Here is a 13429-nt window from a genome sequence, read left to right as displayed (position 1 = left end):
TTTTTATATTCATGCATCCAGCAGAGGCTCTGACGATGCATTCAACACAGGACAGGACTGAACATTAATGGAAGATGTTCATCATGACTATGCTTTTTCTGTAATGCAGCGAGAGTATATGCAAATGGTTGACAGGTTTGGAAAGTTAAGTAAACCACTGGGCAGAAGATGATTTATCATAAAAGCTCTGATTGTGGGATTTAAACTCTTGACATCTGGCAACCGCCAACTTGAGTGCTTGTGGAAGGTAGTTCCCAATGCAAGATAATGCTAAAGCCAAATTAAAAACGTTTTAGTTTGAATAAGCAGTGAGTTAGTTAGGTTGGCTTGGTTCGAATCGTACTTATCTGACCGTCATCAGTTTGTAGCAGTGAATGAGGAGATATCATATCAATCACAAGTGCAGTATGGAGTACCTCAAGGCTCAGTGCTAGGACCATTACTTTTTACACTTTACATGTTACCCTTGGGAGATATCATCAGGAAACATGGTGTTAGCTTTCACTGTTACGCTGATGATACTCAGCTCTATATTTCTTCACGGCCCGGCGAAACATACCAATTTGAAAAACTGGATGGCGAGAAATTTCTTACTGCTAAATTCTGAAAAACAGAGGTATTAATTATTGGACCTAAAACCTCCGCATGTAATGACCTAAAACACAGTCTAATACTCAGTAACTGCTCTGTCAATTCTTCATCATCAGTCAGGAACCTAGGTGTGCTATTCGATAGCAATCTCTATTTCGAAAGCCACATTTCTAGTATTTGCAAAACTGCTTTTGTCCATCTCAAAAATATATCGAAATTACGACCTATTCTATCAATGTCAAATGCTGAAACATTAATTAATGCGTTCATGACCTCAAGGATAGATTATTGTAATGCTTTATTGGGTGGTTGTTCTGCACGCTTAATAAACAAACTCCAGCTGGTCCAAAATGCAGCAGCTAGAGTTCTTACTAGAACCAGAAAGTATGACCATATTAGCCCGGTTCTGTCAACACTGCATTGGATCCCTATAAAACATCGTATAGATTTTAAAATCTTGCTAATTACTTGTAAAGCTCTCAATGGTTTAGCTCCTCAGTACTTGAGCGAGCTCTTATCATATTATAGTCCCTCATGTCCGCTGCGTTCTCAAAACTCTGGCAATTTGATAATACCTAGAATATCAAAATCAACTGCGGGCGGCAGATCATTTTCTTATCTAGCGCCTAAACTCTGGAACAATCTACCTAACACTGTTCGAGAGGCAGACACACTCTGTCAGTTTAAATCTAGATTAAAGACACATCTCTTTAACCTGGCCTACACTTAATACATTTCATAATCCAAATCTGTTAAAGGATTGTTAGGCTGCATTATTTAGGTCAACCGGAACCAGGGACACTTCCCATAACACCTGATGAACTTGTTGCATCAGAAGAAGAATGGCATCTACGCTAATATTAGTCTGTTTTGTTCTTATTCTGAGGTCACCGTAGCCACCAGATCCAGTCCATACCCAGATCAGATGGTGGATCAACACCTAGAGATATCCTCTACAGCACTGAATGTCAGTGGAGACCACATCAACTAGATGAGCCCCAGAGACAGATCATCAGTAAAGAACTTGTTGGCGCAAGACCACGAACCAGATGAGTCCTCCGCACAATCTGACTGTTGCATCATAGAGCTTTTGCATTATTGACACTTCTGTCCTATTTAATACTGTAAAGTTGCTTTGACACAATCCATATTGTTAAAAGCGTTGTATAAATAATGGTTAGATGGTAATGATGATTATGCTTTTTCTGTATGGCAGAGACAGTGTATGGTTGCCAGGTTGGGAAAATTAAGTAAACCACTGGACAAAAAATGCACTGATAAATCAGAAATGCTCTGATTGGGGGATTTAAACATCTGGCAACCGCCACTTTGAGTGCTTGTGGAAGGTAGTTCCCAATGGTAGATAATGCAAATGCCAAATTAAAAACATTTTAGTTTGAATAAGCAGTGGCGGTGTGACTCACTGTCCAGAATGACTCCCACCAATGGCTCGTTGTTGTTGTTGAGGATTTCCCACAATGCAAAGGGCTCCTGCGGGGTTTCGGGGAGCAGGCGGAAGAGCATGGTGATGGTGTAATCTGACGGCAGACCCTCCGGATGGATAAACCTGTGTGAACAGAGATCAGTCTGTGGTGTGTGCGGGATTTCAAGCTTCAAACACCCCTTAAAAACAAAACTTATCGAATCAAGGCGCCAGATTGACTCCACTGACTTCCATTTAATCATATGTGAATGCAGGATGCGTTCCAAAGTTCAAGTTGGTGAACCTTGACCTCTAATTCATAATGTGTGAAGACCAACATATTTTACAGAACTTCAAATCTGGACTAAAAGTAACTTCTATATCTATATTTTACATGTTCAGGGCTTGTGCAGGTAAATGCTAGCCTGGAAAAAATCCAGACCTAATCTATTAAGATTAAGGGTCTGGCATCGAGCAATGAAAAGGGCCTAACTCGAGGGGCGGCACCAAGCCTGCATTTGAAACTGTCACTGCACGCGATTGGATAACGCCACGACCAATCACAACAATCCAGCGGAGCTAACTGATAGATTAAACTCTTGCCGTATCCAGTCGGCAAAACAGCAAAAACGTCCTTCTTGCAAAGGAACGATTCGAGCGCGGTTTTCTGTTCCTCTTTTATACGAAAAGCCAAGTCTAACTCGTTCATTGTAGCGGCCAAAGCCGTTTCAAACAACTGGTGTTCATCTGTAGCCAGCTTTCAATGTTTACTAATGATTCGGACGTCGCAGTGCTGTCTTCATCAGCTTAGTTCACCTCTGGTCCGCCTACATCAGATACACAGATTTGATTGGTTCCCAGAACTGCTTACGTATTGCAGTAATGTGCATCATTGCTCGATGCCAGAGTGTCTTGCAGAGACAATTCAAATTGTGCTCTCGCTAGACCTCTGGATTTCCAGGGAAGGTAAATGGACCTTATGAAGGTAAATGTGAGACTGAATGACGTAATGTGAGACGTAAATTTTAAAATGATTAAAAAGACATACAGAGTGATACAGTATACAGGACAAAAACTTAGATTAACATGAGAAAAAATGATCACGAGTAAGTACTAAGCAATGAAAAATTTTAGGAAGTTAATATATTCTCTTAATCTAAATTTAAATCTAAAGAGCACAATGATTTTTTTTTTCAGCAAAACCTGAGAGAGTAACTCATTTCACAAACAGGCTTGAATAATTGTACTCTCAAACACTAGAATATGGAAATAACCTTTACTGCACTACCCCACTGATACATATACTGTATGTGACCCTGAACCACAAAAAAAATGCATAATACTAATCAAAAATTGAATCTAATCACTGAATCTAAAGCGAGCAGTTTTGTGATTTTTTTGGCCAAACCATTGAGAAGTTCTAATCAAAAATAGTAATTTTTCATATCTCCTATACACCTCAGGTCTCAGGTCATGCTTGTTATAACACACACACCAAGTTTGGTCTCAATACGACAAACCGTTGCAGAGATATAGCCTCACATTAATTTTTGTGTGCTGTTCATAGAATTCGTTCGTGCGTTATTCCAAAACGGTTTGACTAATCAACTTGAATTCCATAACTTTGTGTCAGCATGGTCTGAAGATGATCTGAGCCAAATTGGGTGAAAATCAGACAAACCATCCAGGAAGAGTTAGAAAAAGTAGGTTTTACAACCTATTAAAAAAAAAACTAAACCCTACAATTTTGAAATTTTGGTGTCCATTTGACTTGGATTCAAAAAAAAAAAAAAAAAGAATTTTATCGGTTCAGAAGTTATTAGCATAAAATGATTAAAACTTTGAACAAGTGGTGGCGCTAGGGAGTTAGAGACTCCAAACTTGCTGTGGTTAATGTTGAGACTGTTAAAACTTTAATACCTGCAGAAACCCTGGATGTTTTATTTATGTTTTTAAAAAAATGCAGTGTCATGCTCAGTCCTCGAAGTCTCATGAATCTAAACCAGCGTGACCAGTCCACATGTGCACCGCTGACACGTGAGCAGCTGGAATCAGACGTGTGCGTCACCTGGTGGGCTGCGTGAGGAGCGCGTCTCTGCCCAGTCTGTAGCTGCTGTAGCTGTTGAAGGTCCCCGGCTCCATGGACACACCGCTCACACTGCTGTACAGATGATCCACCAGACCGAACGTCTCCATCATCCTGAACCCTGACACACACCAGCAGCACAAACATGTCTATTAAAGCCTTATTCCCAAAGCTAGTGTATTTCTACAATTGTTTTCAATGGGAGTGATATTTATTTGAAAACGGCTGAGCTTCTATTTCATGCTGAGCCTTGCACACTCTCCATATTTTCTGGTCAAAGAGAGTTGAAAAATGTTACACTTTGAGTCAATGTCACTCTTTACCCAGCTCACAATCACAGCACACTTTTAAAAATAAAGCTGCTTTCAAAAACTCTTGACAGCGATGCCACAGAAGAACCATTTTTGATTCCACAAAGAACCATTCAGTCAAAGGTTCTTTAAAGAACCACCTCTTTCTTACCTTTTTATAATCTGAAGAACCTTCTTTCACCACAAAGAACCTTTTGTGAAACAGAAAGGTTCTTCAGATGTTTAAGGTTCTTCATGGAACCATTTAGACAAAAAAGGTTCTTCTATGGCATCGTGAAGCACCTTTATTTTTATCACATTTTACTTGAGGGAAATACTGTTGGTCTCCAAATTATCTGCAGACTACAGCAATATTATAATGAAATATTAGCGGAACATCTCATTGCCCACAGGTCTAGTCAGGGGTGAAAAAGGTGACAAACTAAACTAAACACCCCTCCCCCCATCCCCATTCTTAATAATGTACATTACATTAATCAAAAATTAACTTTTGATATATTTACAATAGGATATTTACAAAATATCTGCATTGAACATGATCTTTGCTTGATATCCTAATGATCTATCATTTTGACCCATACAATGTATTGTTGGCTATTGCTACAAATATACCCCTGATACCTATGGCTGGTTTTGTGCTCCATGACCCCTTTTTCCCTTTTGTTAAACGCTGCTAAATTCTTAAGCAGTCTCTTGTAGGTTTTTTTCCTCATAATATTTTATGTGGTGGCCACAAGGAGGAGCTCTGGGTATATATTTTTCTTTCCTAGTTTTCTTTCCTGACCTGCAAAGTGAAAGTAAAAGTTTCACGCAATTTTGCTGCATTCAAACAGGACGGAGTGCCTTGATCTTATTTTAAATCAATGAATATTATATAAAGAACACTACTTTCAAACATAACGCACTGAAGCAGACACTGCATAGAGATAATAATCTATTTGTGAGGCATTAATATCAACCGATTCAGCACCACCGCCATGGACAGCGCCTGGTAACATCACACATATGGCTGCAATACACTACACAACTTTTAAATGACTTTTACCTACACAATTCACGTGAATTACCTATTTCATGGTGAAAATGGTGAATTTTGCCGAAAGGTGACAAGTTTGCTTTTCTCTACATCCAGTCAGAATCAGAATATGTAACCAGAACAAGATGTGTAAACATGTCAGAGAGTGTTTGTGTTTGTATGCTTTACCTGGTAAAGTGCTGCCGCTCATGGGTACTGATGGACACGCTACAGACAACGAGACAGAAACACGTCAACCAACACACTCTTTACACACACACACACACACACACACACACACGTCTAAACAGGCTCATTCCATACACTTCTACTGCTTTTATATAGTAGAGCTGGGACAATAAATCAATGCATCATGAATTGAGAAATGATTCAGCATTGATTCTGAGAATTTCCAAACACATCGCGATATTTCTCAAATCGATTCTGAGCTTAGTTTTGAACAGCAGATGGCACTGCTCGCTTCAGAAACAGCCGTGCTCTGCTTGTTTCCAAATCCTTACACGCACTTGAACCTAAAACAATCATTGATACAATTTGAAAAAGTTGAGGTGAATTACAAGGGTGTTCACAGTGGGCTGTGTTTACAATAATCATAAAAACATTCTGAGCCGAGGTGAAATTACACGACTCTTCAGCACTCTTCTTCAAGAGCGTTTGAGTGTGTGGATAAAAACTAGATTAGAGCGCCATCTGATGAATCATTTTCAAAGAGAATCACAATGTATTCAGTACATCTCAGAATCGATCCACGAATCGATTTATCATCACAGCCCTATAATATACAGCTATATTTTCTATAATCATTACACTATCCAACACACTAACCCTAACAGAAAATGTTATTTCTCTTTACTATTTTAACTGTATTTCTTGCTGTTTTGATCACTTCTATAACTTTGCCCACAAAATATGGTTAGATAGGTACAAACATACCACGGTTAATTTTTGTTAATTAAAACAACAAAAAGTTGTTACTTGAAGTAATAGTTATACTGATGAATAAAATAATTATTAACCAAATAAAATAAACAAATTAGGGCTGTCAAACTATTAAAACTATTAATTATATATATATTATTATACAATTATATATATGTTTAAGGCAACATTTCTCATTTTCGTTTAGATTAACTTATCGTACTGAAATAACTAAAACTGAAATAAAATACGTTTAAAATATATAGACATTTAAATTAATTAAAATGACAAAAAAACAAGAAAATTACAACAATTTTATTAAAAATAAATATGAAAGCAGAAAATTCTAATTCAAAATATAAAAAAAAAACTACTGTATTGACTCGAATATAAGACAAACCTGATTATAAGACGACCCCCTTTTTCAAGATGTACTTTTTGGAAAAGCCAGGAAAAAAAAAATTCCTTAAATTATTCACTTAATTTTTGTTTTGAAAGTATGGCAAATACTGGTAAAATGACGATCACATTTAAAAAAATTCACGTTTTGAATAAAAACAACAGCTAGCCCATCTAAATTATATAACAATTAACAATAAAACAAATACTGTCTTATGTTTTAAAATCACTCACAGAGGAAGTTTGGTCCCTTCATCAGACTAACATGACAGTCATGACTCACGCCGCTATAAAGTTTCTTTTTCTTTTGTTTTCACGTGCGATCTTCTAGCATTACCACACACACTACATTACTTATTTCTTAGCACACTCGTTTTACGCTTATTTGGTGCCAGCTATTGTTGTGGGTGTATTATTGACATGTCAAAGTCTAGACCATGAATATAAGATGATGATGTTTTTGTCAGATGCATTTCCCAGAAAAAACATTGCCTTATATTCAGGTATAAACAGTATTAAAAGTTTATCAGTGATACTCAAACAACACTGAAACACACACTTACTTGCTGATGCAGCTTCGCAAACAAAGGTGATGAGCTTCTCTTCAATCTTTCTGAAAGCGTCCAGATCGTCCACGAAGAACACGTGTCTCTCGCTGGGTTTGCTGGCGATACTCACCAGCTCGCCGTAATCGGCATCGGCGAAACCGATGGCAAACACGATGTAGCCTACGACAAACACACTCAACATCACACATCATGGTTTGAAGAGTTGTGAAACGCAACACAGCGACAGACTCTCATCGCTGTCACCTTCCGCCTGGATCTCCTGGGAAACCTGGAGCACGTCGTCCTGGGAACGTCCGTCCGTCAGCACCACCAGGACTTTGGGCACGCCCCTTCTGGCTCCGCCCACCGCCGTGAACACAGAGTCCTTCACATGCTGCATCGCCCGGCCTGCAGAGGTCAGAGGTCAAACACTGTCATACGTGTGTGTGTGTGTGTGTGTGTGTGTGTGTGTGTGTGTGTGTGTGTGTGTGTGTGTGTGTGTGTGTGTGTGTGAGAGTGTGAGAGTGTGTGTGTGTGTGTGTGTGTGTGTGTGTGTGTGTGTGAGAGTGTGAGAGTGTGAGAGTGTGTGTGTGTGTGTGTGTGTGTGTGTGTGTGTGTGTGTGTGAGAGTGTGAGTGTGTGTGTGAGTGTGTGTGTGTGTGTGTGTGTGTGTGTGTGTGTGAGAGTGTGAGTGTGTGTGTGTGTGTGTGTGTGTGTGTGTGTGTGTGTGTGTGTGTGTGTGTGTGTGAGAGTGTGAGTGTGTGTGTGTGTGTGTGTGTGTGTGTGTGTGTGTGTGTGTGTGTGTGTGTGTGTGTGTGTGTGTGTGTGTGAGAGTGTGAGAGTGTGAGAGTGTGAGTGTGTGTGTGTGTGTGTGTGTGTGTGTGTGTGAGAGTGTGAGAGTGTGTGTGTGTGTGTGTGTGTGTGTGTGTGTGTGTGTGTGTGTGTGTGTGTGTGAGAGTGTGTGTGTGTGTGTGTGTGTGTGTGTGTGTGTGTGTGTGTGTGTGTGTGTGTGTGAGAGTGTGAGAGTGTGTGTGTGTGTGTGTGTGTGTGTGTGTGTGTGTGTGTGTGTGTGTGTGTGTGTGTGTGTGTGTGTGTGTGTGTGTGTGTGTGTGTGTGAGAGTGTGTGTGTGTGTGTGTGTGTGTGTGTGTGTGTGTGTGTGTGTGTGAGAGAGCTGGTCTTTGCCTGTCTTTGTGTTTCCTCCTTTATAGGAGATCCTCTGAATGGCGTCCAGCAGGTTTTCTTTATTATCGTGTGAGCTGAGCTTGAACTCGGTGCGAGCGTCGTCACTGAACTGAGCGATGGCCACCTGAGAGACAAAGGACAGGTTTATCTAACAGGATAACCACAGCAGGACAGGCTTCATCTCCATACAACCATTTTATTAGGTTGTGCATTTGGACATATATTTAGACTTTATCAAATGGATTACATACTCAAACTAATTGCTTTGCTATTTCATATTTGATAAATGATAACCAATATAATATGACTCCTCAGCTGATGAAAAACTATTGATTATTAAACATTTCTAAAATATTTTTATTATTATTAAATATTATATATCATAATTTGTGACCCTGGACCACAAAAGCACACATAAAGGCCAATTTTTTAAAATTGAGATTTCTACATCATCAATAAATAAGCTTTCTGTTGATGTGTTGTTTGTTAGGAGAGGACACTATTTGTCTGAGATACAACTATTTGAAAATCTGCAATCTGAGGGTGCAAAAAAATCTAAATATTGAGAAAATCGCTTTTAAAGTTGTCCAAATGAAGTTCTTAGCAATGCATATTACTAATTAGAAATTAAGTTTTGATATATTTACAGTAGAAAATGTACAAAATATCTTCATGGAACATGATCTTTATTTAATATCCTCACGATTTTTGGCATAAAAGAAAGATCTGTAATTTTGACCCATACAATGTATTTTTGGCTACTTTTGTGCTACTTAAGAGTGTTTTTTTTCGTTCAGGGTCACATTTAAATAAATATTAAGTTATAAATAATATTTTAAAATAAAAATTATTAATATAAGACAAACAAGACAGGAAATATTTTATGTCATGTGAGCATTACCGACATCAGAGAAGGGCCAATATGTAAAATTACTGAAATATTAACTTAACGGTCCCATATTGTCAAAACTGAAATTTCCTGGCTTTTTTCATGATAACTGAGGTCTAGGGGCTATGTAACTTTAGCCTCATTCACAGAGATTCCGGAAAATACACGGATAATGTGTCCCATGATTTGTTCCGGAATTGTTTAATTTGGTTCATTCACACAGTGATTTTCCGGAATCTGTGCATGCTTTACACACAACCCGTACAGATCCCGTAAAGACATGTGACATTTGTATGTGAGATGTAATGAGACACGTTTGTTTCACTAAACTAAAACTAACCTGATGAACGATCTGTGCTTCAGTGCTGATAGTGAGGAGCTCCTGATCGCTGCTTCATTCCACTTTGCACGTATATTTTCGTTGGGAAGAGTCGCAGGGTAACGTGTATCATCACTACTGCACTGCCTTAATGGCATTTGGTTCTGGCTTTTGTTCACACAGCGCTCGTTCCCGTAATTTCCCGGAATCAGCGCGGATTGTGAAAGGGGCTTTACTAAAGCAACAGTTAAACACCCTGTTCAGTATCACCAAGCCACAGCAGGCTACAGCATTCATGACCGTAGTTACCTGTGATTGGCCTGGCTGTGCGTCACTCAGAAAACAACAGGCCAATCAGAAGAGAGGCTCATGAATATTAATTAGATGGGCCAAAATCAACCTGTTCTTGACAGAGCTCCTATAAAAGGAGCTGTAAAAATATACTGAGATGGATTTGGGCACTTATACTGCAAATATATATTCGTAAGGACATCAACAACTAAAATAAACCTCCAGAAATGTGTACAATATGGGACCTTTAAAACCTTTAAAGGTGCCATAGAATGCATTGATCCAATATTATAAATTGTTCTCTGATTTCTACATAGAAGGTATATGGCATAGGAAAGAGCAAAAATTATCCAGAAACGGTTTTACAGGTCCATTTACAATCATAGGATTTGTCCCTAGAATGAAATGCTCTGGTATTGCCTTATTTGGAAGGTTCATGAATATTAATGATGAGCTCTGCTCTGATTGGCTGTTTCACAGAGCGGCTCATTTCAGAGGCACATGGAGGAAATATATATTTAATCTCTGAGCTCCAGCTGCTATTAATATGCGGGTCATTGAAACTGACGTTTTGAGTGCACAATAACGTACTTTCACTTTTAGGGTTTGTGATGGCATGTGCTCTGTGTAACGTTATACTACAGCGGCAGTACTTGCCACATATTGTAAGGTTAGATGCTTGTTAGTGATGCTCAGGATCTGAAAATCATTCCCCATCATCAGCGCAGTCATCTCTCCTTATTATGTTTATGTGGGAAGTGAAATCTTATGTACTGCAATATAACAGGCTACCGCTATCAGTAAGCTAACCGTGTCCCTTCAGTGGCTCGCGTTATTTTATTAGATTGTCTTATTGGTTTTCCTTGCATTTCTGAGTAAGTTACAGACACCAACCATCCCTGCACTTAACATCTCCTGCACAACCTGGAACATAACATTTATTCCCCTGATCTGCCATTTTCGCTATTGTCCTCGCTTTGCTTTTTCACAACAGGCTACCTGCGGAACTTCTGATGATTGGGCGATGCAAATGTTGGGGGCGTGACTATTAATGATTGCGACACTCTTACGTAATAGTCTGTGTTATGTTAGGATTAGCCTATTTTTCAGTGGTCTTTTGCAAACACCAGATTTATATAATAAGGAGGAAACGATGGTGACTCACAGTATGTCATGTCCCTGTACTGAACTGTTATTACTCAGCTATGTCAAGGTAAATTCAGTTTTCCATTCTATGGCACCTTTAAGTAGATATTTCCGGATGAAATTCTGTATTTCTGAATCTCATATTCAGTCGGACTAAAGCCGTGATTGGTCTTTTAGATGGTGGTCTGATTCAGAGTGTGTGAAAAGAAACTCACTTGAGTCCCATCCGGGCCGATCTGGTCCAGCGCTCCGGCGGTGCTGTACAGGAAGCGGATGATCTTCTGGAAGTTGTCGTCTCCGATACTCCAGGATCCGTCCACCAGAAACACCAGATCTGCTTTAGCGGCTCGACACACTGATGCAGACACACACAGCACATGAGAACCGCTGCGTTTGCGTGAGAGCTCACCGTTAGTGAATGATGAACGATCATGTGACCAGTACCTTCTTTAGTGGCGGGAAGGGTGGGCGGAGGGGGCGTGGTGCTGGGTGTGGTGGGCGGAGCTGTGGCCACAGGAACTACAGACACATTTGAATGAGAACACAGGAAACACTTCAGTATGTGATGCGATAGTGATTTTAATGATTTAATAATTTTAATTTTTTTTAAGAGGAGTGGTTTCATTTAATTTCAATATAAAGGCAAAAGACTATGACTAAATCCAAATGATGTGTCAGAATGAATACTGGTGTGTGTGTGTTTGTCACATACATGTGGTCTGTGTGGTGGTGACGGCGGGTCCCTCTGTGTCCTGCAGCTGAGCGTGAATGCTGATGGTGTACTGTGTGTTTGGTGTCAGATCATTGAAGCAGTGTCTGGATGTGGAGCCGCTCAACTTCACTTCCTGTTTCTCACCGTCTGGAGCAGAGGATTGAATGGAAAACCCAAAGATCAACACCCCTCATCTGTGTGTGTGTGTGTGTGTGTGTGTGTGTGTGTGTGTGTGTGTGTGTGTGTGTGTGTGTGTGTGTGTGTGTGTGTGTGTGTGTGTGTGTGTGTGTGTGTGTTATCATCTACTGTACAATTCTGAATGTGACTAAAGGCCTCACTTCTGAACACAACCAGACATCTGTCCAACTGCACTGTGAATCACGTTTAATCTCTGCATGTTTCAGACTCTAAATGAGGCGTTCTGTTCAGTGACCTATAATCACATGAGGCCTCAGACTGACCTGCCAAATACTATAACCTAACCCTAACAGAAAACATACTGCATTTTTACAATTATGCACTGGTCAGTTTGCTCTATTTTGCTTCTTGTCTTCTTTCAGATTACGGGACAGAAAACATCCAAAATAGACATTTTATTGCTTTTTATCTATTTGCATCTGTAGAATTCAATCTTTAAAGTGTTTTTCTCTTACAAACACCAAACTTTACAGTTGTATTCCTCTCTATATTCTGAAGGTTTGATCCTATTCATTCACACTGATTTATACAACGTTGTACTCCTTAAAACATGGTGAAAATGTGTTCGTTTTCTGTCTGTAGACAGTATTTTCTGATGAAAAGAGAAATCCAGAATCCCCTCTGAAAGAAACTCTTATATGACAACAAAACCACACATGAATTATGAACCCATGTCTGTTCTGGACATTTAAGCAAACTACTGCATATTTAATTTTAGAATGTCTCTCTTGCATATGCAAGCATAATATTTCAGAAAACTTGTAAGACAAAAAATATTTGCAATTCTTAAAGAATTTGTTCACTTCCAGAACAAAAATATACAGATAATCTACCCACCCCCTTGTAATGCAAGATGTTCATGTCTTTCTTTCTTCAGTCGTAAAGAAATTATGTTTTTTGAGGAAAACATTTCAGGAATGTTCTCCATATAGTGGACTTCTATGGTGCCCTGAGTTTGAACTTCCAAAATGCAGTTTAAATGCAGCTTCAAAAGACTCTAAACGATCCCAGCTGAGGAAGAAGAGTCTTATCTAGCGAAACGATCGATTATTTTCTGAACAAATTTCCAATTTATATACTTTTTAACCTTAAATGGTCGTCTTGTCTAGGTCTGCGTGTACTATAAGTATTCACGGTTCTTGGCAGTTCATTCTCCATCGCTGTTTTACCTTTTTTTGTAAAGGGCTTTTGATCTTCTTTGCACGTAAACACTGGGTCGGTTCTTCTGCAGCGATGTAGGATGATTTTGAAGTTAGAGGAAAATGAGATAGGAGTTTTTCCACATACCCTAACTGTCTTGAACTGGAATACACAGAGTGTGCATCACAGAGCTAGACAAGATGAGCATTTGATGTTAAGAAGTATATAAATTGTCAATTT

The 13429-nt window shown here is 39.2% G+C and overlaps 1 protein-coding gene across 1 annotated transcript in view; it reads right to left on the bottom strand.

Moving 5' to 3' along the window:
• Nucleotides 1-13429, bottom strand: part of LOC141289436 (collagen alpha-1(XIV) chain-like) — a 72366-nt gene that overhangs the window by 26960 nt on the left and 31977 nt on the right. Inside the window, 9 exon segments of the mRNA XM_073821532.1 lie at nucleotides 2016-2158; nucleotides 4083-4221; nucleotides 5616-5654; nucleotides 7328-7492; nucleotides 7577-7720; nucleotides 8495-8618; nucleotides 11355-11494; nucleotides 11584-11658; nucleotides 11852-11998. Of these exon segments, the coding sequence (XP_073677633.1) occupies nucleotides 2016-2158; nucleotides 4083-4221; nucleotides 5616-5654; nucleotides 7328-7492; nucleotides 7577-7720; nucleotides 8495-8618; nucleotides 11355-11494; nucleotides 11584-11658; nucleotides 11852-11998 (1116 nt within the window).

The sequence above is a fragment of the Garra rufa genome, chromosome 17 (genome assembly GCF_049309525.1).
Source record: "Garra rufa chromosome 17, GarRuf1.0, whole genome shotgun sequence".
In the NCBI taxonomy this organism is placed as follows: domain Eukaryota; kingdom Metazoa; phylum Chordata; class Actinopteri; order Cypriniformes; family Cyprinidae; genus Garra; species Garra rufa.
Note: the sequence above shows the minus strand (reverse complement) of the source record. Positions and strands in the feature narration are given on the sequence as shown.